This window comes from Dermacentor andersoni, chromosome 9 (genome assembly GCF_023375885.2).
Source record: "Dermacentor andersoni chromosome 9, qqDerAnde1_hic_scaffold, whole genome shotgun sequence".
Classification (NCBI taxonomy): domain Eukaryota; kingdom Metazoa; phylum Arthropoda; class Arachnida; order Ixodida; family Ixodidae; genus Dermacentor; species Dermacentor andersoni.
The window spans coordinates 133,153,925-133,178,503 of NC_092822.1; the positions used below are offsets into that span (position 1 = coordinate 133,153,925).

The 24,579-nt window shown below is 46.7% G+C and overlaps 1 protein-coding gene across 1 annotated transcript in view; it reads left to right on the plus strand.

Moving 5' to 3' along the window:
- The first annotated feature begins 1,006 nt into the window (after window positions 1-1,006).
- LOC126529708 (BAG family molecular chaperone regulator 2) overlaps window positions 1,007-24,579 on the plus strand; it is a 72,071-nt gene continuing 48,498 nt past the window's right edge. The window contains exon 1 of the mRNA XM_050177210.3: window positions 1,007-1,214. Within this exon, the coding sequence (XP_050033167.1) occupies window positions 1,007-1,214 (208 nt within the window). The remainder of the gene's footprint in view (window positions 1,215-24,579) is intronic.

Below are 24,579 nucleotides of genomic sequence, written 5' to 3' on the forward strand. Positions count from 1 at the left end.
TCGGCTGAAGCCCTTAATCGTTGTTACAAATAGTACCCAGCATTCGTTAACATGGCCATGTCCTCTCCAAACGGTTGGTTGTTGCTGTATTTGCCGTTATTCCTCACTCCTAACCTCTCCCAGTCTAGCTGCTTGAATACTTTTAAGCATACAGTGATAGCATTGCAGATTTTCTGTTATCGATCAAGTGAAGCATTTTGCAGATATCTGGCGATTCGAAGTCAGCGCATTACTATCTGGCGTTCCAAATCGGCATTCATGGGAAACATTCTTCAGAACCACTGCTCGGAGTCAGTGTGCTGCTGCCTAGATGTCCTGTACTAATCATGCGAGCTACCTGATTCGAGCGCACGCAGAGCGCTTTTAATGTATAGCAAATAAAATGCGGAACCAGCAAACGTTCATTTATAGTGTACACCTTGTTCATTTATACGCGTAATGTAAAGGTGTAAATTAAGGAACATGGTTTGTCAAATGGTGTTTTCTAATGGAACAGACTTTTCTTGAAAAGGGGGCGTTTCAAAGATGTTTATGAAGCTAAAAAGCAAAAACAACCCTATTAGAGCCGTACGGGTATGAAAATTTTAAAGGAGTCTGTATGTTCGGACGATGGGTACAGCAAGTGTGATTAGTTTATACTTCGTAGCTTCATCCTGGTCCGCGACCTGGTCCCGGACCTTATGCACTTTTCTTCAACAACGAGGCTTTTCTTTCGAGGAACGTGCATGGGTTTCCTTTGTAGCAATTGCTACGATTGGGTGGATGTCTCATTTTCCCTTAATAAATTGTCCTGGACTATGCAGAGGATAGTGGTCAGGGCATGTCGACTCACCCCTTTTTCTCTCAAATAAAACAAGTTCCCCTCAAATGTTCTTTGCATACCTCATCCTTTTTGGGGAACTTTCACTTAGCGTTGCAGATAAGTCTCCCCTCATTCGCTTAAGCGGCGGTTCCTTGACCTATGCTCTGTAGTGGGTACCTGCCATAGTGTAGGTTGGAAGCAAGCATGGCGGCTTCATCGGCGCATGAAGGCGGCGTCGCTGAAGCGGCGCAGTCCCAAGTCGTCGAGCGCCTCGTCAAGCTGCTCGACCAAGTGGAGAAGCGGGTCGAGCTTCTAAGAGAGCATGCCGCGTCTCTAGAGCAGGAGCGGCGAGGGCTCGTCGACACCCTTAGCTCGGTAGCCAGCAGCCAGGAGCTCGCCTCACTCACGCCGGGTACGCCCTTCCTTTGCAGGCTATTTGCGTACGTATTAGCAAGATTTATTGCGATCGTAGTTGTGCAAACAGCCATGGCACGTTTTAGCCTTCGTCACTGACGTACTATCGCGCTATTGATGTAGCATGCGCAGCCCTCCACCAGAGATGCACGCAATGAAAGATCCAAGCGCAACCCGTTTTAAATAGACAAGTCAGCGCCGCACTGGAACGCGACAATTCTAGCGTTCCAAATTGGCCGTGTCCTACTCGGCCAAGCATCGCGCCCTGCTATACCGTCCTTGCTGGACAAATGTGCCAGCGTTCTGCGTTCCGCTGCTGTTACAAGCGTTGAGCGCGCGTTCGCGTTTTTGGCAACCAGCGTCGTGCATACCACAAATTGGTGCATACAATGGTTTGAACACAACGGGCCGCAAATGCAAAGCTAAAACTCCCAAGCCTCATTTAAAGACATTATCCGCGCCGTCCCGTCACTCCACCGGTGCACTTCCGGAGGGAAGGTTTCCTCTCTCGCGTGATCTCGAAATCGGTACTGCCGCGACATTGGCTAAATGTTTTGATTGAGGGGAAGTCTGATGGAGGATACTTTTGGCTGATCCATAATTAACTACAACGCAAGAAATAAGAACGCTGGAAGACGCAAGAAGGCAAATAACACAGTGCTGAGGAACTCCGGAAGTAGCGCTCAGTATGTGCTAAGCTGGCTTTAAAGTAAAAAAGAAGAAACAGTGTTTGTACTGTCTGCACCTACCCTTTGTGTCACGCTTCTTCGCACTGGTAACGTAAAGAATTTTGTAACCGACTATCTTGCTTAACCGCATTAATCACATCCAAGGTCCACCCCCCAATACCATTGTCATTCACTTGCGTTTAAAATTCTGCCTATTCTGCTTTTGACTACCCTGTATGTTTGTTTAGCAAGTTTTACGGTCTCCATACTGATTCTGTGCGAGTAGTTTCTTCACTTGATGTGTTAATTAAGTTCCTTCATGGTGTATCGAAACTTTTGATGAATAATTTACCTTCCGAGTGTATTCATCATCATCATCAACCTGGCTACGCCTACTGCAGTGCAGAGGCCTCTCCCATACTTCTCCAACTACACCGGTCATGTGCTAATTGGGGCCAGGCTGTCCCTGCAAGCTTCTTAATCTCATCTGCCCACCTAACTTTATGTCGCCCCCTGCTACGCTTCCCTTCTTTTGGAATCCAGTCCGTAATGTTTAATGACCATCGGTTATCTTCCCTCCTCATTACATGTCCAGTGCATGCCCATTTCCTTTTCTTGATTTCAACTAAGGTGTCATCTCCTCGCATTTATTCCCTCCTCCAATCTGCTCTTTTCTTATTCCTTAACGTTACACCCATCGTTCTTCATTCAATAGCTCGTTGCGTCGTCCTCAATTTCAGTAGAACCCTTTTCTTAAGCCTCCAGGTTTCTGCCCCGTAGGTGAGTACTGGTAAGGCACAGCTGTTATACAGTTTTCTTTTGAGGGATGATGACAATCTGCTGTTCATGATCTGAGAATGCCTACCAAACGCACCCCAGCCCATTCTTATTCTTCTGCTTATTTCAGACTCATGATCCGGGTCCACGCTCACTACCTGCCCTAAGCAGATGTGTTCGCTTACCACTTCCACTGCCTCACTTCCGATCGTAAACTGCTGTTCTCTACCGAGACTGCGAAATATTACTTTAGTGTTCTGCAGATTAATTTTTAGACCCACGCTTCTGCTTAGCCTCTTCAGGTCAGTAAGCATGCATTGCATTTGGTCCCCTGAGTTACTAAGCAAGGCAATATCATCAGCGAATCGCAAGTTACTAAGGTATTCTCCATTAAAGCTCATCCCTAATTCTTCCCAATCCAGCTATCTGAATACCTCCTGTACACACGCTGTGAGTAGCATGGAGAGATCGCATCTCCCTGCCTGAAGGCCTTCTGTATTGGTATTTTGTTGCTTTCTTTAAGGAGGACTACGGTGGCTGTGGAGCCGCTATATATATCTTTCAGTATTTTTACATACGGATCATCTACACCCCGATTCCGTAATGACTGCATGACTGCTGAGGTTTCGACTGAATCAAACGCTTTCTCGTAATCAATGAAAGTTATATATAAGGGTTGGTTATATTCCGCACATTTCTCTATCACCTGATTGATAGCGTGAATATGGTCTATTGTTGAGCATCCTTTACGCAATGCTGCCTGGTCTTTTGATTGACAGAAGTCAAAGGTGTTCCTGATTCTATTTGCGATTACCTTAGTAAATACTTTGTAGGCAGCAGGCAGTTAGCTGATCTATCTATCATTCTTCAATTCTTTGGCGTCTCCTTTCTTATGGGTTAAGATTTTGTTCGCGTTCTTCCAAGATTCCGGTACGCTCGAGGTCATGAGGCATTGCGCATAAACGGTGGCCAGTTCTTCTACAACAATCTGTCCACCATCCTTCAACAAATCTGCTGTTACCTGATCCTCCCCAGCCGCCTTCCCCCTTCACATAGCTCCCAAGGCTTTCTTTTCTTCTTCAGGCGTTATTTGTGGGATGTCAAATTCCTCTAGCGTATTCCCTCTTCCATTATTTTCGTGGGTGCCACTGGTACTGTATAAATCTCTATAGAACTTCTCAGCCACATGAACTATTTCATCCATATTAGTAATGATAGTGAAGGCTTTGTCTCTCCACGAATACATCTGGTTCTTGCCAATTCCTAGTTTTTCTTCACTGATTTTACGCTTCCTCCGTTCGTGAGAGCACGTTCAATTCTATCCATATTATACTTCCCTATGTCAGCTGTCTTACGCTTGTTGATTAACTTCGAAAGTCCTGCGAGTTCTATTCTAGCTGTAGGGTTAGACGCTTTCATACATTGGCGTTTATTGATCAGATCTCTCGTCTCCTGCGATAGCTTTCTGGCATCCCGTCTAACGGAGTTACCACCGATTTCTATTGCACACTCCATAATGATGCCCATAAGATGTTGTTCATTGCTTCAAGACTAAGGTCCTCTTCCGAGTTAAGGCCGAATATCTGTTCTGTAACTTGATCCGGGATTCCTCTATTTTCCTTTCTACCGCTAACTAATTTACGGCTTCTTATATACCAGTTTCTTCCGTTCCCTCCTCAAGTCTAGGATAATTCGAGTTCTTACCATCCTATGGTCACTGCAGTGCACCTAGCCGAGCTCGTCCACATCTTGTATGTTGCCAGGGTTAGCGCAGAGTATGAGGTCTATTTCATTTCTTGTCGCGCCATTCGGGCTCCTCCACATCTACTTTAGGCTATCGCGCTTGTGGAACAAGGTATTCATTATCCGCATATTATTCCGTTCTGGAAACTCTAGTAAAAACTCTCCACTGCTATTCCGAGAACCTATGCCATATTCCCCTACTGACTTGTCTCCAGCCTGATTCTTGCCTACCCTGGCATTGAAGTCACCCAACAGTATAGTATATTTTGTTTTTACTTTAGCCATCGCCGACTCCATGTATTCATAGAAGCTGTCGACTTGCTGGTCATCATGACTGTATTTGGGGGCGTAGACCTATACGACCTTCAATTCTGACCTCTTATTTTCACAACAAAACCTGCCACCCCCTCGTTAATGCTATAGAATTCCTCTATGTTACCAGCTATGTCCTTATTAATCAGGAATCCGACACTTAGTTCTTGTGTCTCCGCTAAGTCCCGGAAGCACAGGACGTGCCCGCTTTTTAGCACTATATAAGCTTCTTTTCTCCTCCTAACCTTAATGAGTCCTATTATATCTTTCCTTCCCGCTAATTCTTCCAGTAGCACTGCTGGACTCGCCTCACTAGATAACATTCTAGCGATAAGCGTTGCCAGGTTCAGATTCCAGTGGCGGCTTGTCCAGACCTAGAGATTCTTAGCACCTTCTGCTGCGTCACAGGTCGGACCGCCGCAGTGGTCAGTTGCTTCACAGCTGCTGGGGACTGAGGGCCGGGATTTGATTGTTGTATTCATATAGGACGTTGTGGCCAATTAGTGCACCAGGGTGGCCACTCCTGCTCTGGTGAGAGAGTGCGTTAAGGGTTCTGCTCGCCGGGATCAGGCGGCACTCCAGGCTTGTTTATGCAATTTTATATACACGCGAATTTTCTTTTTTTCTATCCAGTGGAAAATTGCGCAGCACCGAGATTCGAACCATGCTCCTCTTGCACGCGAGGCGGATGCTCTACCTCTACGCCACCGCTGCAGGCTTTATGCGTGGACAGTTTATACATATGCGTGCCTGCAGAGCTGATACAATTGAGCCCACCTAAAAATTTAAGTTGGCCCACCTTCAGATTTCAAGACAGCTCACCCCAAATTTAGGTTGGTGCAACCCAAAATTTCAGTAGAACGACCACTAATTTCAAGCTGGTGTACCCAAAAATTAAGTTGGCCTACCCCTAAGTTTCATGTTGGGACCCACACATTTCAAGTTGGCACAATCCCACATTTCACTTGGACAACCTAGACATTTCACGCTAACGCACCCCACAATTTGAAATTGCCGAACCCTTAAATTTGAGTTAGGACATACCCAAATTTAAGCTGTCCTTCCATCAGATTTCAAGTTTGCCCACCCTTAAATATTAACTCAGACACCCCAAATTTCAGTAGACCTACCTCCAAATTGGAACTTGGCACATCGCCAAATTTATGTTGGCCCACACCCCAATAGAACACGCCAAAATTTAAAGTTGGCCCACCGTAAATTTCCAATTGGCCAGCCCCAATATTTCAAGTTTACTGACCTCGAAATTTCAAGTTGGTGTAACCTACAAATTCAGGTTGGCCCACCGCACAATTTGAAGTTGCCCCACCCCCAAATTTTCTAGTAGGCCCAACCCCAAATTTCAGTTGGCACACCTCCAAATTTCAATTTGACCCACCCCCAATCTCAAATTCGGCATTCCCTAAAGTTCAAGTTAACGCACCCTCAAATTACCGTTGTCCCACCTCTAAATTTCAAGTGGGCCCATTGCCAAATTTAACGTGCCATTGCCAATATGATTCGGCCCCCACCCCAATAGAAGTTGGCCCACACCACAATTTGAAGCTGGCCCCACTTCAACTTGGCCTGCTTCCAAATTTCAAGTTGACCCACCCCCCAATTTCAAGTTGGTGGATTCCCAAATTTAAGTTGGTATATCGCCGAATTGATGTTGGCCCACCACCCACTTTCAATTTGGCCTGCCCCCAAATTTCACTTCACTTCATATATTTCGAACACACAGTTGGCGGTCCTCCAGGTAAAAGAGTTGTTATCGACAACTTGAAGGGACCAGGGGACCATACAGACCGCAGGCAAAGTGATTCACTAACAAACGCAAAATTCAAAAGACTTTTCATCACTGGGTATTTTAAAATAGTGAAAATAATATACAATGCAAGATAAAAACAAATGCAGATATGGCAACTACAAATCTCACGTACATTCAAAACATCCAATGTCATAAATAAAGATGCACTTGTGTTATAAGGGTTCTTCACTCATTCAACAAAAAAATGCGACCTAAATTTAGAAAGCTGCACGGAAAGTTATTTGTTAGGTCACACGCTTTATTAATGCGGAAATTTTATTATAGGCGACGGCAGGCCTTCCATAATTGACACGTGTTCGTGGTGTTGTTAACCGTGGTGTTGTTAAGCAGTGCATAACGAGCTGGCGTTGTGTGGGCTCAATGTAGCAGGTTATGTTTATGTATGTGCAGGAGGAGTTGGTAGTCATATATTGTGCTCGCTTTATGTCAATTGTGTTTTATAAACAAAGCATTAGATGGTAGATCTTTGGGTTCATCATGATAATTCCAAAAACTTCTTGGCCCATTCATTTGCTATACCTCTAGCTTGTTATTATTCGTAGTCATTGTGGTGTCGCAAACTATTATTTTACTGCAGCGCCAAGGACTGGGACGAGACGAGTGCACGTACACGCGCTGAACTTACAACTGGTTTTATTGAGGAGATTTCCACTACTTAAATACGGTGGCAACCAATCTCAAATGAAAATACACAAGGTCACACGAAATTGGAGGGAATGACAGTACCTGAGCCTAGTGCCAAAGTGACACATGAACAGCTGTTTACGTGTTTCCTATTCATCTTCAAGAAAACGCAGCTCCTTTTCTGACAGAGATATTGAGGCTGCGCTTACACATTTGTCTTTGAAATGGTGGAATCTGTAGTGTCTCCATACTTTGGCGGTGTGGCTCTTGAAAGCATGTGCGCAATCACCAATTCTTTGCCTGGCAGAAACTCTACAACATACTCGGATATCAGCAGACGAAGAAAAAGACGTTGAAGCCTTGGGGGCATGTTCCCGATGTCTTTAGCCGCAATGACTAACAATGGCTTGCGAATGGTGCCTATCACAATTTTCTTGCCATAGACAAAATAAAAATGGTGGAACTTCTCGCAACCGTATGCAATTACCATCGCCTTTTTCTCGATCTGAGAATAACGTTTTTCGACTTCGGTCGTTGGTCATGACGCGTAGGTGACAGGACGCCAGCCACTGGCGTGACGTTAAAGGAGTGCAGCCCCTACGTCATTCTTAGAAGGGTCTGACGTTATCTTAGCTTATTTTGCAGGGTCGAACATAACAAGCACTTGGGCAGTGCGCAGCGGTTCGCAGATGGTGTCCCATTCTTTCGCGTGCTTTTCTGTCCAATCGAACACGGTGTACTTCCGTATCAGACTTCGAAGAAGCTTTGTTTTGTCAGCTAGTGTTGGCAGATATTTGCCAAAATAGTTTATTACACTTAGCATGTACTGAACGGCGTTTATAGTTTGCTATTTGAATTTGGCTTAGCCAGTGTACTAAAGCTGGGTTTGGACGAATTCACGCGTCACTGATCACATCGCCGAAGAAAGCTATTTTGCGTACTCCATACTTAGCCAAGTTGAATGTTAGCGCTGCTCGTTGTGCTGCGAAAATAGCGGCTTTAAGGCAATCGTCATGTTCCTGCTTTGAAGTTATCCCCCCCCCCCCCCCCCCCCCAGAATGTCATCAATGTACACCCTTACTTCTGGTAAAGGGTCAAAAATCTCGCTGAGCCTTTTCTTGAAGACTTCGGGTGTAGATGCGATTCTAAATTACAGTCTAAGGAAGCGGTAGCGACCAAATGCGTGGCGAACGTGCATAATCTTTGATGTGGCCTCGTCGAGTGGAATTTTGTTGAAACCCGCGTTCGCATCTAGACGACTAAAGGATTTTCCGCCTGTCAGCCGCGCATCGATTTTTGCGTTACGGCATCTGGTAGTGCTCGAGTTTCAAGCATGTGTTTACGTTTCTTGGATCCATGCACACCCTGAGGTTACTGTATTTTTCCCTCACAATAACCAGCGGACTTATCCAATCAGTTGGTTCGTCCACTTTGCAGATGATGTTCGCCTTTTCCATGCGCAGGAGTTCTTTCCGCAGAGGTTCCAGTAACGCGAAGGGTACGCGACGCGCGGCATAGGTCACCGGAACTGCATCGTCACGAAGCACCATCCGGTACTCTCGCTTCGCACAACCAGTGCCTCCGGAGGGGCGGCAAAATTCCTGTACGGCCGGGGCAACCTTGTCTGTCGCCACGAAATCGACAGTCCAGGAGTTAGTGCTGAGAGTAGCCAGTTCCAGATTTAAGATGGACTGGCACCGCTTTAAAACGATGAAGTCTGCGAAGCACCTACGATAGTTGATGGAGACCACTTGAGTTGTCTCTCCGCAGTGCCTTATCGCATTTCCGATATAGGACCGTAAAACAAACTTACTTGGCTTGAGGCGTCGCATCGTTCGGAATCTGTTGTACACCCCCAATGGTAACGGATTGGCTTGGAAACCAGTGTCCACATTGAAAGCAACGTATTGTTTTCCAACTTGGGCCTAGCAATTCAGTCTGTTTCTGGATTCCGCATACGGTGAGGACAAAGATTTAGAAATTTTCCCTTTCATGTTGCCCTTCGCCGACCTCATGCTTTCTGCAGCACACCGCGAAATGATTTCGGCCTCCGCAAGCACGGCAGATTTTGCCAAAGGCGGGATACTTCTTTGGCTTGTGTCATCTATTGCACTTGGATCACTGGAACGTGTTTTCCAGGCTTTGGCTCTAGTGTGGGTAGCTTTATTCGACAGCGTCCACTTTTGCTTCGCTACTTTGCATTCCTTCGTTTTGTTTGCTCGCAATCTCTGCGGCCTTTCAGATTTGTACTGCCTTTGGAGCATCAAAGCCTTCTCGCTCAGCATTTTCTTCCTTAGTTTACTGTTCCTGGTACTAACCCCAACTTGGTAGTGAATCATCCAGTCAAAAAGCAGACCAAAGTTTCAGTACCTTGCTTGCTTTCGTAGATTTCTTATGATGCGCTCCACCACTTCACCTTCGTTTTTCATTCTTGTTCTGAAGACGTAGTTTTCGTAGACTTCGTTCTTCGGCTCTGCGCAATTTTCTTCAAATTTTTTATCACATTTTTGAAGTCTTGCCTGTTTTCGCCTTTAGCGAACTTAAACTTATTGAAGACATCCAGTGCGTCACCCCCGGCAGCAGTCAGGAACCTGGCGGTGTTAGCAGCTTCTGTCAGCGGTTTTGCTGATTCTGTTGCTAGTACGTACAGTTGGAACTTTTGCTTGAATAGCTCCCAGTTCTTGTGAACATTTTCTGTTAGACGAAGATGGTCCGGTGCCTTCAGCGGTTCCATGATCCTCGGTACGGACTAAGCGTCGTAGCTGCTTCCAGCGTTGGCCGCACATCCGACACCATATATCAGCACAGACAGGCGCACTAGACTGAGAATGTCGCCGAGGAATCCGACACCAGCAATTGTGGCTGCGGCATTTATGTCAACGCTTATATAGGCCATCATCGGTCAATGCGCACCAGAGCGCTCATCACGTGGCATGATCGGCAAGACCCAGAATGCTACAGTAAGCTGGCACTGTAAACAGTAAGAAGGGTAGGTTGTGCATTGGCATTTAAGCAAGCAAACGAGTCAAGAATAGTTTCGAACTGTTTACAAGATGCATCCCCACTGAGCATTTCAACATAGCCCACTCCTAAATTTCAGTTGGTCCACTCCCGCGCTTCAATTTTACCCACCTTCAAACGTCGAATTGGCCCGCTGCTAAATTTCACGACAGCCCACCCCCAAATTCCACTTGGGCTGCCACCAACTTTCAGTTGGCCCACGCACAAACTTAAAGTTTACCCGCTCAAAATTTTAGTTGGGCCAAGCCCAAATCTGAAGCTGGTGCACTCGACGATTTCAAGTTTACGCATCCCCAAATTTAGTTTGGGAAGTCCCCAAATAAAGGTTGGCAAACCCCCCAATTTCATGTAGGCGCATTCGCCAATTTGAAGTTCACCCACCCCCAAATTGTATGTTAGGCTATCTCCAAATTTCAGTTGGTCCACCCCCAACATTTAAGTTGACCTATGACTCAAAATAGGTGGGTTCACCCCCAAATTACAGTTGGCCCACCCTCAATTTCATGTTGGCCAAGCCCTAAACTAAAGTTGGTCTTCCTCCCAAATTTCTTATTGCCCATACCCAAATTTCATTTGGCCCTGCTCTACTAGAAGATTACCTATGTGTTTTCTACCGAGCCTATGAATCCATATTGGTTTTCTTAATGATCAAATAATTTCTTTTCAAAATTGTTGCTTATCGCTTATAAAGCTAACACACATCTACATTTACAGTGTTCAACGACACAAATTATATGTAGTGGGGCGACTATGGCCTCCAAAGCAGGCTAAGAATATAATAATAATAATCATAATTGGGGACGGCGAATCAAATAAGATGAAGCCAGCTGAACTGCGTGTCCTGTATTGGCAGAGTTTGCTGTGCTATGCAGCAGACTTCACAGACAAACCACGAACGGCCCAGGCCGTCAGAACTACCGACCATCGTCGCTTGCAACATGCCACGCAGCTATGCTCGAATGTTATCATCTATGGACTGGCGCATGCGCATGGAACGACGGCCTCCGACCCCGCTGCGAGAACAGAGTGTTCTGGCTGTTTAAAGGCAGTGGGCGCCGAAGTATTTCGTGGGCACCGGGAAGCCATTAGGATGAAGCCAACTGAATTGCATGTCCTGTATTAGCAGATTTTGCTGCGCTGTGCCATTGATTTCACGGACGCTCCGCGAATGGTCCTGGCCATCAGAACTACTGACCATCATCGCTTGCAGCACGTCACGCATCTATGTCGAATGTTATCATCTATGCCCTGGCGCATGCGTATGGAACGACGACGGCCTCCGCCCCGGCTGCGAGAACGGAGTGTGCTGGCTGCTTATGGGCAGTGGGCTCCGAGGTATTTCGTAGGCACAGGGAAGCTATTCGGATGAAGCAAATTGAATTGCGTGTCCTGTATTAGCAGATTTTGTTGTGCTTTGCCATTAATTTCAACGAAGCTCTACGAACGGTCCTGGACATCAGATCTAATGACCACCGTCGCTTGCACGATGCCAGGCAACTATGTACTTATGTTATCATCTAAGAATTGACGCATGCGTATGGAACGACGACAGCCTCCACCCCCGATGTGAGAATTGAGTCTGCTGGCTCCTCAAGGGCAGTCAGCGCCGAGGTATATCCTGGGCACCGGGAAGCTGTCAGTATGAAGCCAACTGAATGGCGCGGCCTGTATTGGCTGATTTCGCTGTGCTATGCCATTTATATCATAGGCGCTCCACGAACTGTCCTGGCCATGCGAACTACTTACCATCGTCGCACGAAACAAGCCACGTAGCTATGCTCGAATGTTATCATCTATGCACTGGTACATGCGTATGGAACGACGACGGTCTCCACCCCCCTGTGAGAACGCAGTGTGCTGGCCGCTTAAGGGCAGTGGGCGCCGAGATAAATCGTGGGCACCGGGAAGCTATCAGTATGAAGGCAACGGAACTGCGTGTCCTGTATTGGCCGATTTTGCTGTGCTATGCCATTGATATCACAGGCGCTCCACGAACTGTCCTGGCCATCCGAACTACTAACCATCGTCGCACGCAACAAGCCCCGCAGCTATGCTCGAATGTTATCATCTATGCAAAAGCACATACCTACGGAATAACGACGGCCTCCACACCGCTGCGAGAACGGAGTGTGCTGGCCACTTAAGGGCAGTGGGCGCCGATGTATATCGTGGGCACCGGGAAGCTATCAGTATGAAGGCAACGGAACTGCGTGTCCTGTATTGGCCGATTTTGCTGTGCTATGCCATTGATATCACAGGCGCTCCACGAACTGTCCTGGCCATCCGAACTACTGACATTCGTCGCACGCAACAAGCCACGCAGCTATGCTCGAATGTCATCATCTATGATCTGGCGCATGCGTATGCAACGACGACGGCCTCCGCCCCCGATGTGAGAACGGAGTGTGCTGGCCACTTAAGGGCAGTGGGCGCCGAGGTATTTCGTGGGCACCGGGAAGCTATTAGGATGAAGTGAACTGAATTGCGTGTCCTTATGGGAAGATTTTGCTGCGCTATGCCATTGATGTCACGGACGCTCCGCAAACGGTTCTGGTCATCGAATGTTAAAATTTATCGACTGGCGCATGCGTATGCAACGACGACGGCCTCTGCCCCCGCTGTGAAAACGGATTGTGCTGGCTACAAAAGTGCAGTCGGCGCCGAGGTAATTCGTGGATACCTCGAAACTATTAGGATGAAGCTAATTGAATTGCGCGTTAGCAGATTTTGCTGTGGTATTCCATTGATTTCTCTGACGCTCCACGAACGGTCCTGGCCATCTGAACTACTAACCATGGTCGCTTGCAACATGACACGCAGCTATCCTCGAATGTTATCGTCTATGGACTAGCTTGAGCGTATGCAACGACGACGGCCAGCACCACCGCGGCGAGAACGGAGTGTGCCGGCTACTTAAGGGCAGTCGGCGCCGAGGTATTTCGTGGGCAACGGGAATCTATTAGGATGAAGCCAACTGAATTGCGTGTCCTGCATTAACAGATTTTGCTCCGCCATGCCATTGATTTGACGGACGCTCCTCGAACGGTCCTGGCCATCAAAACTACTGACCATCGTCGCTTGCAACATGCCACGCAGCTATTTTCGTATGTTATCATCTACGGACTGGCGCATGCGTATGGAGTGACGACGGCCTCCGCCCCCGCTGTGAGAACGCAGTGTGCTGGCTACCTGAGAGCAGTCGGCACCAAGTTTTTTCGTGGGCACGGCGAATCTATTAGGATGAAGCCAACTGAACTGCGTGTCCTGTATTTGCAGGTTGGTAAGTTTGGAAAGTACTTCAAAATTAACAATAGGTTTATTGTTGTTCTGCCGTGCACCATAGCTTGTGTTGATACTGCCATGACATGTTGTCGATGTTGCTTTGTGGCGATATAGAGCAAAACAGGAGACCTAAGGTGGAGGATATGCTGCAGAAACTTTTGGATAGGCAAAACAAAAAATGAGAGAAGACATAATGGGAAATAACGCCCATCAATCTTCGTTTTCTACTCAACAAGACAAGCTAAACCGAGGTATGCTTGAAGTAGAGAGCGCATTGAAAATAGTACGATGCATGAAAGAGATTTACCCACCTTGGAACAACCTTGGAGGATATGGCTATCGCCATAGAAGCGCAGCATGAGAAAACGGCTGATTTAGAAGACCGCAGCTGTATAAACAATGTTATAGTGTTTCGAACCCGGAAAAGTAAAAATGAGACTGCTGAACAGATTTAAAAGAAAGTGTGCACTTATCTTTTCGAGAGCGACCTAATGGTAAAAAAACCGCGGCGGAAAGTGTACATAGGTTGGGTAGAAAGCAGAATGCAAAATTACGCCCAATTATCATGTGGGTTTTTGACTACATAGCAAAGGCTGCGGTGTTCAAGAACTGCAGAAAGGAAAAAGGGACTGGTATTTGTGGCTCCGATGTTTATTCTATAAGGACACCCCGAAATCAGGAATATCTATGGGAAAGCGCGAAAGCAGGAAAGGAACGGGACCTAAAGGTTCGACTAATGTGTGACAAGATTCTTATGGACAACGTGTTTTATGCCAGGGACGATGCGCAGTCTTGTAGAATAAAAACAAGCAAGAAAAGCACAACAGCACGTGAGTCTCAATGACACTATAGAAACGTAACTCGAGATTTCACCCTAATAAATATTATTGCTCGCAGCCTACTGAACAAAACCACTTAATTTGAGCACCTTCTCTTTCTGTATAATCCCGATATTGTCATTGTGACCGAAACCTGGTTGCTCTCAGACATATGCAACAGCCAAATAATACCACCCTCGTATGAAGTTATTGGTGAGAATCATGAAACTCATGGTGGTGGCGTAGCGATTGTTCATAAAAAAAATATTGAGCTTGTGATGACACGCGAATGTCCCGATAACGAAATTTTTTCGTGTATATGAATGCTGTGCGGCTTTCCTTGCGTAATTGGCGCTGTTTATAGAGCTCTTAATGCCCCTCTTGCCTGTCTAAAATCGATTCATGACTTTTGGCTCAATGCATCCGAGAACACGCGTCTAATTATAGCAGATGATTTACCCTGCCAGGTATTCCCTGGGATGTACGACGGATTGGCTCGGCAGACTTCAAACACTGCGATGCTTTATTTGACATGGTATTTATCAGATATCTCACGCAGGTTGTTAATGAAGCAACTAGAATTGGACCAACTGCTCAGTCAGTACTTGACCTTGTATTTATCGATAGCAGGGTTACTGATTAGGCCATTTCTGTTCATGACGGACTATCAGACCACAAACTTCTCCTACTGTGCTTAAAAAAGGTGTTGCCAGTCAAGCGTCACAGAGAAACACTACACATAACAAATTTTGCTACTGCAGATGATGTCAGCATCCTACATACCTAGGTGACATTGGAGACGTTTGATGGAGCAGATGAGGTGAATATATTGCGGTATAAGTATTATCAATTACTGCGTGCATAACTATGTTCCAGTGAAGATAAAAAAATGTGAAAAGTAGAAATCCTATGGTGAACCGAGAAATCATTCAGGGAAAGCGAAAATTAAAACGTAGAAGGATATAAAAATGAAAGATCATATGGAGATCTAAAGGAAAATAACCTTCTGCGAAAGACCTTTGCTATACCCACACTTTATCACGGGTTATGAAAGATTCGCCGCAGCGTTTTTGGTGTCACTTTGCTCCATCACGTGAGGATGCGAGGCGTGTTACCAGCAATGAATGTATAATTAGACTGCAAAAATTGCTGATAGATTTAACGAATTTTTCTATTCCCTGTTTGACCCTTCCCTACCATTTCCTGCAGAAATAAGAGAGAAAATGACTAATGCTCGTTAAGACATGCCTGACATTATCTTAACTGTAGAAGGTATACTTTCACTTCTTTTAGGCCCACTCACGAAAAAGTCTCCTGGCCTGGATGGCATCCCTAATGAGCTCTTGAGACGATATGCTGAATGGATCGCGATGTATTTGCTGATAATTTTCCGTGCGTCTCTTGAACAGCACAATTTGCCAAATGATTGGTTAATGGCGTGAGTCGTGCCACTTCATAAAACTGGGGGCAAACATAGAGTTCAAAATTATAGTCCATTTCAATTTCATGTACTTGATCAAAGATGTTCGAGCTTATTCTATCAAAAAACTTGTTTAACTATGTCAAAAGCTCGAACATATTTATTTCTAACCACCATGGAGTTAGCAGCACAGTTTCCACTATCACTCAGCTTGCACAGACAGTACACAACATTCCTAACATAATTAATGAAACAGATCGGGGGGACGGAATTTGCCTAGATTTATCAAAAACTTTCTGTTTTTTATGCTGCCATTTAGTGAAACTGGGGAGACAGTCCCCTGTGACTGCACGTAGTCGGCGAGCTGGCAGTGCGTGCTTTTCTTCTTCTTGAGGTAGAACACGTTTAAGAGATCATTGAACGTGTGCGTATGTAACTCCTCGTCTGGCCGTGTCGCTATTCCTTCCTGGCTACAACATGGTGCCAAAAGAAGAGGTTCTACAAGCGGATATGGGCTCGTAGTGCTCCGCCATGCGAAGGACGATGCCATCAACGAAACACCGGTGAGCTGCTCCCTATATGCACATCTCGGTACTTAAGCAGCGCCACCCCTTAACGTTCGAGGTCATGGCCTCATTCACAATCCAACCGGAGGACGACTTCAACTTTTCGTCAGCGAACGAGTGGCCGAAGCGGAAACAAAGATTTGAACGTTTCCGAACATCTTCAAGGTTGTGCGTTAAGCCCGAGAAGCATCAAGTAGGCACGCTACTCTACATCATGGGCGAGCGAGCCGAGGAAATCTGCGCCACTTTTGCTCTCTCCGAAGAGAACTCCAAGAAATTTGACGCAGTCATGGAGCAGTTCGACAAATACTTTATCCCGCAACGCAACGTAACCTTGGAACGAGCCAGATTCAACACCAGAGTGCAACAAGACGGTTAGTCAGTCGAAAATGTCGTTACTGCGTGTCACACACTTTCGAAAGACTGCGTGTTCGGCGCTCTTCGAGAAGAGTTCGCGCGCGACCGCCTCGTAGTTGGGATAAAAGATAAGCAGCTATCCGCCAGGTTACAGCTCGACGCAGACCTGACTCTTCAGAAGGCTCTTGAGTCCGTCCGCCAGATCGAGAGCGTCCATCAGCAACATGTCGAGACACGCCAGGAAGTGCCATGTGTAAACAAAGTTGCTTCCGCTTCGCCATTCTCTTCGGTTACTTCGAAACAGGATAAAAGCGGCAGCTATTCACCTGGGGCAAGCAAGCAATCTTCATTCTCCGGTAAAAACACCAAGCAGAAACCATGCCGTTGGTGCGGTCAAGGGCGTCACCCTCGTACTCTATGCCCAGCACGCTGGGAAGTTTGCAGGAATTGCCGGAAAAAGGGTCATTACGCCTCCGTATGCATGTCGCCGCGCCTCGATTGTGTCGAAACGCAACAACTCAGTTTAGAAGCAGGATTCCTCGGAGTAAACAAGACCTCGGATGCTGGACCGTGGGAGGCAACAGTCTTGGCTCAAGGTCAAGCCAGTAGATTTGAAAGTTGACACTGGCGCCGACGAAACAGTCCTCCCGAAACGAGTATTCCAGACGCTCAAGGACAGACCTTTTCTGTCAGCTCCTCCTCGCGAGCTACATGGTCCAGACGGAATGCTTCTTCCAGCCACAAGAGTGGCCCAACTCGAGCTCATCTATCGCAAGCTGCAAAAGGAACACCGAATGCCGCTGCAAGCCGGAGCGAAACCTTTCGCGCTCAGCTCTCCAAGGCGCGTCCCAATGCCTTTTTACGAAACGACAAAGTTCGAAGTACGAAGAATGCAGAAACTTGGCGTCATATCACCTATTGACGAGCCGACTGAGTAGTGTGCACCAATGGTAGTCGTCGCAAAGCCCTCCGGAGACCTAAGAATCTGCGTGTACTTCACAGAACTGAACCGCCACGTTCTGAAAGAATGGCATCATATTCCTTCCGTAGAGAAGTCTCATACTTCTTCATGGGTGTAAAGTGCTCTCCAAACTGGACGCTAACTCTAGATTTTGGCAAATTCTACTTTATGAAGGTTCCAAATAGCTCACCACGTTCATTTCACCTTTTGGACTCTTCTATTTTAACTGGTGGACAGTGATCTGGCAGTGGTGCTCCACTTCTCTTTGAGATAGAACACGTCTGAGAGACCATTAAACGTGTGCGTATGTGACTCCTCGTTGGCCCGTCTCGCTCTTCTTTCCTGGCTAGAACACTTTCGACCACGTTTCACACTCGGATTTGATTCGTAAACTACTTGATCTCGGAGGTAACTTAAATATACTGAAGCGGATTCTTTCATAACTTACTAACAGGTCGTAATATATGGAAGCGAAAGGAAATACAACGAAAATTCTAAAAGTAACATGAGGTGTCCCTCAAGGAGGGTCTCTGTCAGCACCGGTATTGTTCCTATGTTATAACAATGACTTGGCAAATGGCTTTAACTATAAGATAATACTTCGTTTACAGATGATTGCTTAATATACTCTAAAATGTTGTGTCATCAGAACCAATTAAATTTAGGTTGAGTACTAGAATCAATCGACATTTGGTGCAAGCGATGGAAAATGAAAATAAGTTACGAAATACTGTTTATGCGCGAATAACTAAAACAACAAGAAATTTATTACATTACAATTACAAGTTAGACGGTAAAGCAGTAAAACAAGTGAGCCATTTCAAGTATTAAGGCGTTACGATATCAGATGACTTATCTTGAAAAAACACATAAGTAATTTATGTAATGCCGCAGAAGATAAACTTTGGTCAGTAAGACGGAGGCTTAAACTTCCTCCCCGAGATGTTAAACTAACTGCATATCTGGCATTGGTACGTCCCGCGATAGAATGTCCTAGCAGAATATGAGATCCGTATAAGAAGAATGAAGTAAATCAAACTGAAAAAAAATAGAGGCGTAAAGCAAGTTACATGATGTAACAATATAGGTACACGGATTCAGTGACTGAGATGCTCACTCAACTAAACTTGCCCGAGCTTCCACTGCGGCGAGAAGTGGCTAGGCTAAAATTTATTTATTTATTGAAACATAACTGCTTCAATTTCGACACTCGTAGGTACTTACAAAAGAGAACATCATGGATATCACGGCATGTTAGGCCTGGTCACGAGGACTAATATATGGCCATACCTGCAAAAGTTGACTCATTTAAGTGCTCCGTCATTCATAATACGATTGAAGATTGGAATGTGCTACCGCATAGCATAACGAAAATTGATTCTCTAGAACAGTTCCGAAAATCTGTACTTGCCTATTATTCTCTGTAACCATCCTCACACAATATTAGCTTCTTTGTGCAATGATAAGCAGCATGTTTAACTTGACATGATTGAAATGATTCTGCGGCATATTGGCGAAGTTCCTGTTTGTGATGGTGAAAATTTGATTTTGTGCGGTACAGTTCTTGCTTGTAGTGTTCCGTGCCTGTCATATAATGCTTATTTCTATGCCTGCGTATATGCTTGTGTAAAATTGGCATAACTAAGCTGTTGTATTTTCTGGTTTCATTTGCGTTGCGCTCGTATTTATAGAGATCTTTGGAACTTATTTGATCATTGCTCCACCCTGTTTGGGCCTTTGGGCTAACAGTATCAATAAATAAAATATATAAATATATGCTCACGTGCAAGTAGCGCGAGAATGAAACGCGCTCCGCACTCGACTTGAGTGGCTGCGGAGTCGGCCGTTCCTGAGATTTTGATGCACAATAGCTGGCCGCCCTAAATAAACCGCGACAACGGCGATTGAATCTTCGTGCCGCTTTCCACAAATTGTTGACCCGGACGACCAAGCCCAGCCGTGCCAGCATCAGACCAACCAATCTACCAAGGCGTGAGACACTTTCCAAGGAATTCACTGGGCCATACCTAAGTACTTTGGGTATTTCTATGACCCGCCCCTCTCCTTTCTTGGACGTGCTCGTAAGCTGTCAGCTTTCAGTTTAGGGGCACCTCACTCATCCCCGATACAGAGGGCGTCCGACCGGCTCCGCTAGGCGCAAATCTCGCTCTCCGAGGCACGGAGACGTCAGAAGCACACCTTTCGCGATGCATTACGAGACCGCCGAAGGCTGTAGACATTCCACATTTCAGCTCAAGCAGCAGAAGGAGAGGTTTCCGATTTTATGGGCTCACAACATCCGCGGATGCATGCCTAACCGATTTTTCTCTATAATGCGTGTTTGCTCTCGCTTTCGTGTTTCTTTGTGGCACCAGGGCGATGCTTTTTAGGAGGGGAGTGTTGACACCTGTACTTGTTTATTTTTATCGGGCGACCACGCTTCATTGTCTCACAAGTGTTATATCTCAGCGCTGTACGCACCTGCATGTATGAAACTTTCTCTAATGTTATCGATGGTTACATCTGCTGTCTGTTGTCACGGCACCTTGTGCGATCTCATTGCATGTATGCGCAATGTGAATTGTCTAGTACTTTCTGAAAGACATGAGGACACCAGCGATCCCCCTGGAAACTCCCATGACTCCTGTATAAAAGCCGACGGGCTTGATCCGCTGATCAGATTTTCGAAGATTGCCGACTGTGTTCGCCGCTATTGTTGTTCTTTGAGGGTAGCCTTTTTTTGAGGGCCCGCGGTCGGCCAATAAAACGCTAGTTTTGTTATTCGCAGTTTCGCTGCTTTCTTCACCATGAATACTGCGTATCATCTGGTGGAGGTACTGGGAACGTTCATGAACCGAACGCCCCGAAATGCCATTATCCAATACCGAACCAGGAGAACACCAACGACGCCCTGCACCGTCGAACGAGCCGCCGACTACAAAGCTTGCATTTGGAGCACGGTCTTCTACACTAGCACAGCAGAAGGATCAACACCAAGTAAGCAACAACGTTGACGACAATACCCCCATAAGAGGTAGTGTTTCAGCAAGCCAGGAAGCCACCTACCTTCCACGAAGCTTCTTCGCAAGACCCGGAGACCTCACTCGAGACAATCGAAAGGGTGTGCAAGCGCACATGAAGGCAAGTTGCCTAACGTCTATTTATAATATACGATAGGAGCAAGTCCTTATAATAGAGTTAGCAGCAAGTAGAAGCCCGTCCTCTGCGAGGACTTGCAGCCAGCTTTTGAAGATGTTCGTAAGCGTCGTCAGAAGAGAAAAGGCCAAACTACTACAAACCTGAGCGCAGCTCCCTACAGAGAACGTCACGTAATTCAGGGAAGAGATGGCTCGTCTTTTCCGTCACGCTGACCCGGAAATCTCTGAGGAGAAGAAAGTACGTCTTCTCATGCGCAGTGTAAAACAAGAACTCGTTGCAGGACTAATAGGCAATTTCGGTCAGAAGCAACGACCATTGAGGAGATGTTAGAACTGCATGTGCACCAGACTCTCGAGAAGTTCAAGCTCTCTGCTTCGTCTGCTGGCGAGAGACAATCAGATGCGTTGTGCGCGAACTACAGCATATATTGTCAGCGTCGCAGTCCCAGTTAATTCGATGGCTGATATAGTGCAGAATGAAATCGAGAGTACATTCGGAGTTCCCAGAGTACAGCCGTAATCGCCGCAGCCTCAGCCTGAATCGGGGACCTACACCGCCGTCGCCCGCCTTCCCGTTCCCCTTACTGTGCCAAACCAGGGCCCGGTAACGCCGCACTTCGGAGATCCACAGCTGCCGCCGCCAGCACGTCTACCCATCGCCCCGCGCAGCATGCCAAGGAAGACTGACGTTTCTCGCATCCCCGACCACTGTGCACTCTGCTACCATTTTGGAGAAACGCGCCACGTCTACCGCCGATGCCCATCCCGCGATATGGGCCTACGGCGGTTCGCCGTCTACCTGCCATATCCACAGCTTAGCGAGCGGCTAGGTGAAATGCCGGAACACAGTGAAGACGCCGACGTGCTTCGTGGTCACCGTTTCCAGGATGTTACCTGTCGCCTTAGCACCGACCATACACTGCGCCAGCCCGAGGCCAGTTCCTAAGCCCCTATGCTGAAAACTAAGAGGAGCAACCGATGGAGGTGCGGTTGCTGTACGTCGAAATTACGAAGAGAGTCTGTCAATCGAGCACGACGCTTCAACATCTATTTCGACGACGTAGCGACGACACGCCGCCATCCCGACGAAGCATGGAAGCCAAGGGTGCGCCGTCGAAAGATGAGCTGACGACGCCACGTACCAGCCACAGGTCAACGCGACGAAGTCGTGATCCGATGCAGCCATAATCTGACGCCAAGACCAAACTGCTACGAAAGACGAAGAACCACCGACCTCTAGGTGCTTGTCGGTGGCCACGCAGTGACCGCCATTGTGGACAAAGGAGCCGACTACTCCGTGACGAGTGCACCCCTAGCCACCCAGTTGAAGAAACATAAAACTGCGTGGGACCGCCCTCAAATTCACAGCTGGTGGACACCTCATAACGCCGGCAGGAATCTCCTCCGCAAGAATTACAGTTCATGATCGGACCTACCCTGCGACGTTAGTTTTCCACCAACAGTTCTCACGAGAAGTAATTCTCGACATGTACTTCTTGCATCGATACGGCCACTCTTCGACCTGTGCTGGTAGTATATAACGCTGTCCATAGACCAAGCGATACCGACGCAGAGGCCTTTCAGTGTACTTGAGGACCAAGTCAGCATGCCGCCTCGCTCCAGCATTAGGATTTTCGCCGACAGCGAAACAAGAGCGGGCGTAGAAAGCGTCATCAAGAGTGAGAAATGTATGCTGCTCGACTGTGAAATTTGCGTCCCAAGAGGGATCGCTCAAATGTATGGAGGAAAAATGGAAGTGACGCTGACATAATTCAGCGAGGATTTTAAACAGATCAAAATGCACACGACGATCGCATACATCGAGAAAATTATGGGAATAATCAATGCGTTTGTCCTCTCGCATTCTGCCGCATCTACCACGACGATGAAGTTTCTGAACCAGACTTCGACATAAATCCAAATCTCTCTTTGAGTAAGCAGCAACCGCTCTGAAGGCTTGTCCGACAATAGATTGCTTCTCGCCGTCATCGACAATTGTACGAACACCACTTGGAAAGCATCGCATAACAACGGAAGAGTGCGCTGGACCACCCCGCAAGAGCTCTTAAAGAGTTTAGACACGAGAACGTGAAGGTATAAGACAACAACTCGATGGAATGGTGCGCGATGGCGTCATTCAGCGGCCGGAAAGCGCGTGGGCACCTTCTAGAGTAGTGGTCGAAAAAAGGGACGGAACGCTGCGTTCCTGCGTCGATTATCGCCGACTGAACAAGATCACGATGAAGGACGTACGCCACGCATATATAACGCATTAGATCGGCCCTGCAACGCTAAGTACTTCTCATCAATGGACCTCAAGACTGGCTGCTGGCAAACAGAATCCGACGACAAGGATCACGAAAAGACCGCCATCATCACGGCAGACCGCCTCTATGCGTTCAAGGTTATGCCATTCAGACTGTGCTCGGCGCCTGAAACGTTTCAACGCGTGATGGACAACGTGTTAGCAGTAATGAAGTGGCAGACCTCTTGTTTACTAGGATCACGTCGTTGTCTTCGCCGGAAATTTCTACGTTCACCTTAGGTGGCTAGGGCACCATCGAGTCATGAAGGCTCACTCTAAAGCCAGAAAAGTGCCGTTTCACTTACGAAGAGCTTCTGTTCCTGAGCCACGTCATTAGCAAATCTGGAGTCCGCTCCAACCCGCAGAACACAGCTTCCATCGTAAAGTTGCAGAGCCTATCGACATGTAGGCAGTGCGTAGATGCCTTGGTATGTGCGGCGACTACAGACACTTTGTCAAGGACTTTTCATGCGTCCCTCAGCCGCTGACATGTCTAACTAAATGTGGTATCGAATTGAAGTGGCGGACACCACAAGTAGATGCATTTCAAAAACTCAAACGACGCGTGCAGTCGCCACCATTACTTGTGTACTCCGACGACGACGCAGATAGAGAAATCCACGCTGACGACAGTAGCTTAGGCCTCGCTGCTGTCCTAGTCAAGAGGAAAGACGGACATGAACTGGTGATAGGTTACGCTAGCCGGTCGCTGTCAAAAGCGGAATGCAATTATTCTACAGAAAAAAGGAATGCATCGCCATCATTTGGGCTACAGCGAAATTTCGCGCTTACCTATAGGGTAGGCCATTCAAAGTCGTCAGCGACAATCACGCGTTGTGTTGGCCAGCGCGATTGAATGAATGAACGAGTGAATGAACAAATGAATGAATGAATGAATGAATGAATGAATGAATGAATGAATGAATGAATGAATGAATGAATGAATGAATGAACCTTTATTTTCTACCGAACATAGAAGAGGGTGAGAAAACAAGCCGTAAAGGGACAGCTTGGAAATCTTTCAAACCCCTGATAACACATGGGCAGCGGCTGGTCGGCATTCCACGCGATACAGAAAACTAACAGAAAAAGAAAATACAGTGTAGGCATAAATTTGGTGCAGCGTCTCGGGCATATACATGAAACACTCCTGACAGGTGTACATTGACAAATCTATAAGGAATGCTTTGAAATTTGTCAACAAAAAAGCAATGGTAATGACAAAAACACTGTCAGATAGACGCACCTTAACAAAACCACTCGGGAACAATTTGGATAGACAGAAGTAAGCAATTTACGTTATGAATAGTGCAGCCAAATCATTGTTTAACTAGCAAAATATATGTGCTCAATATATCAAATTCAATTAATAAGTGCGACAAATTCTTGTTCGGTAAGTGTAAGCCATATGTGGAACGGCAAGTCGGAACTTTCCAAATTTCGGTCCTGCGAGTGTCGTAGGTGGCAGTACTCTTTTCTAAGTTCGCAATCCACGTAAACAAGAAATTCCTCTGTTTAACACC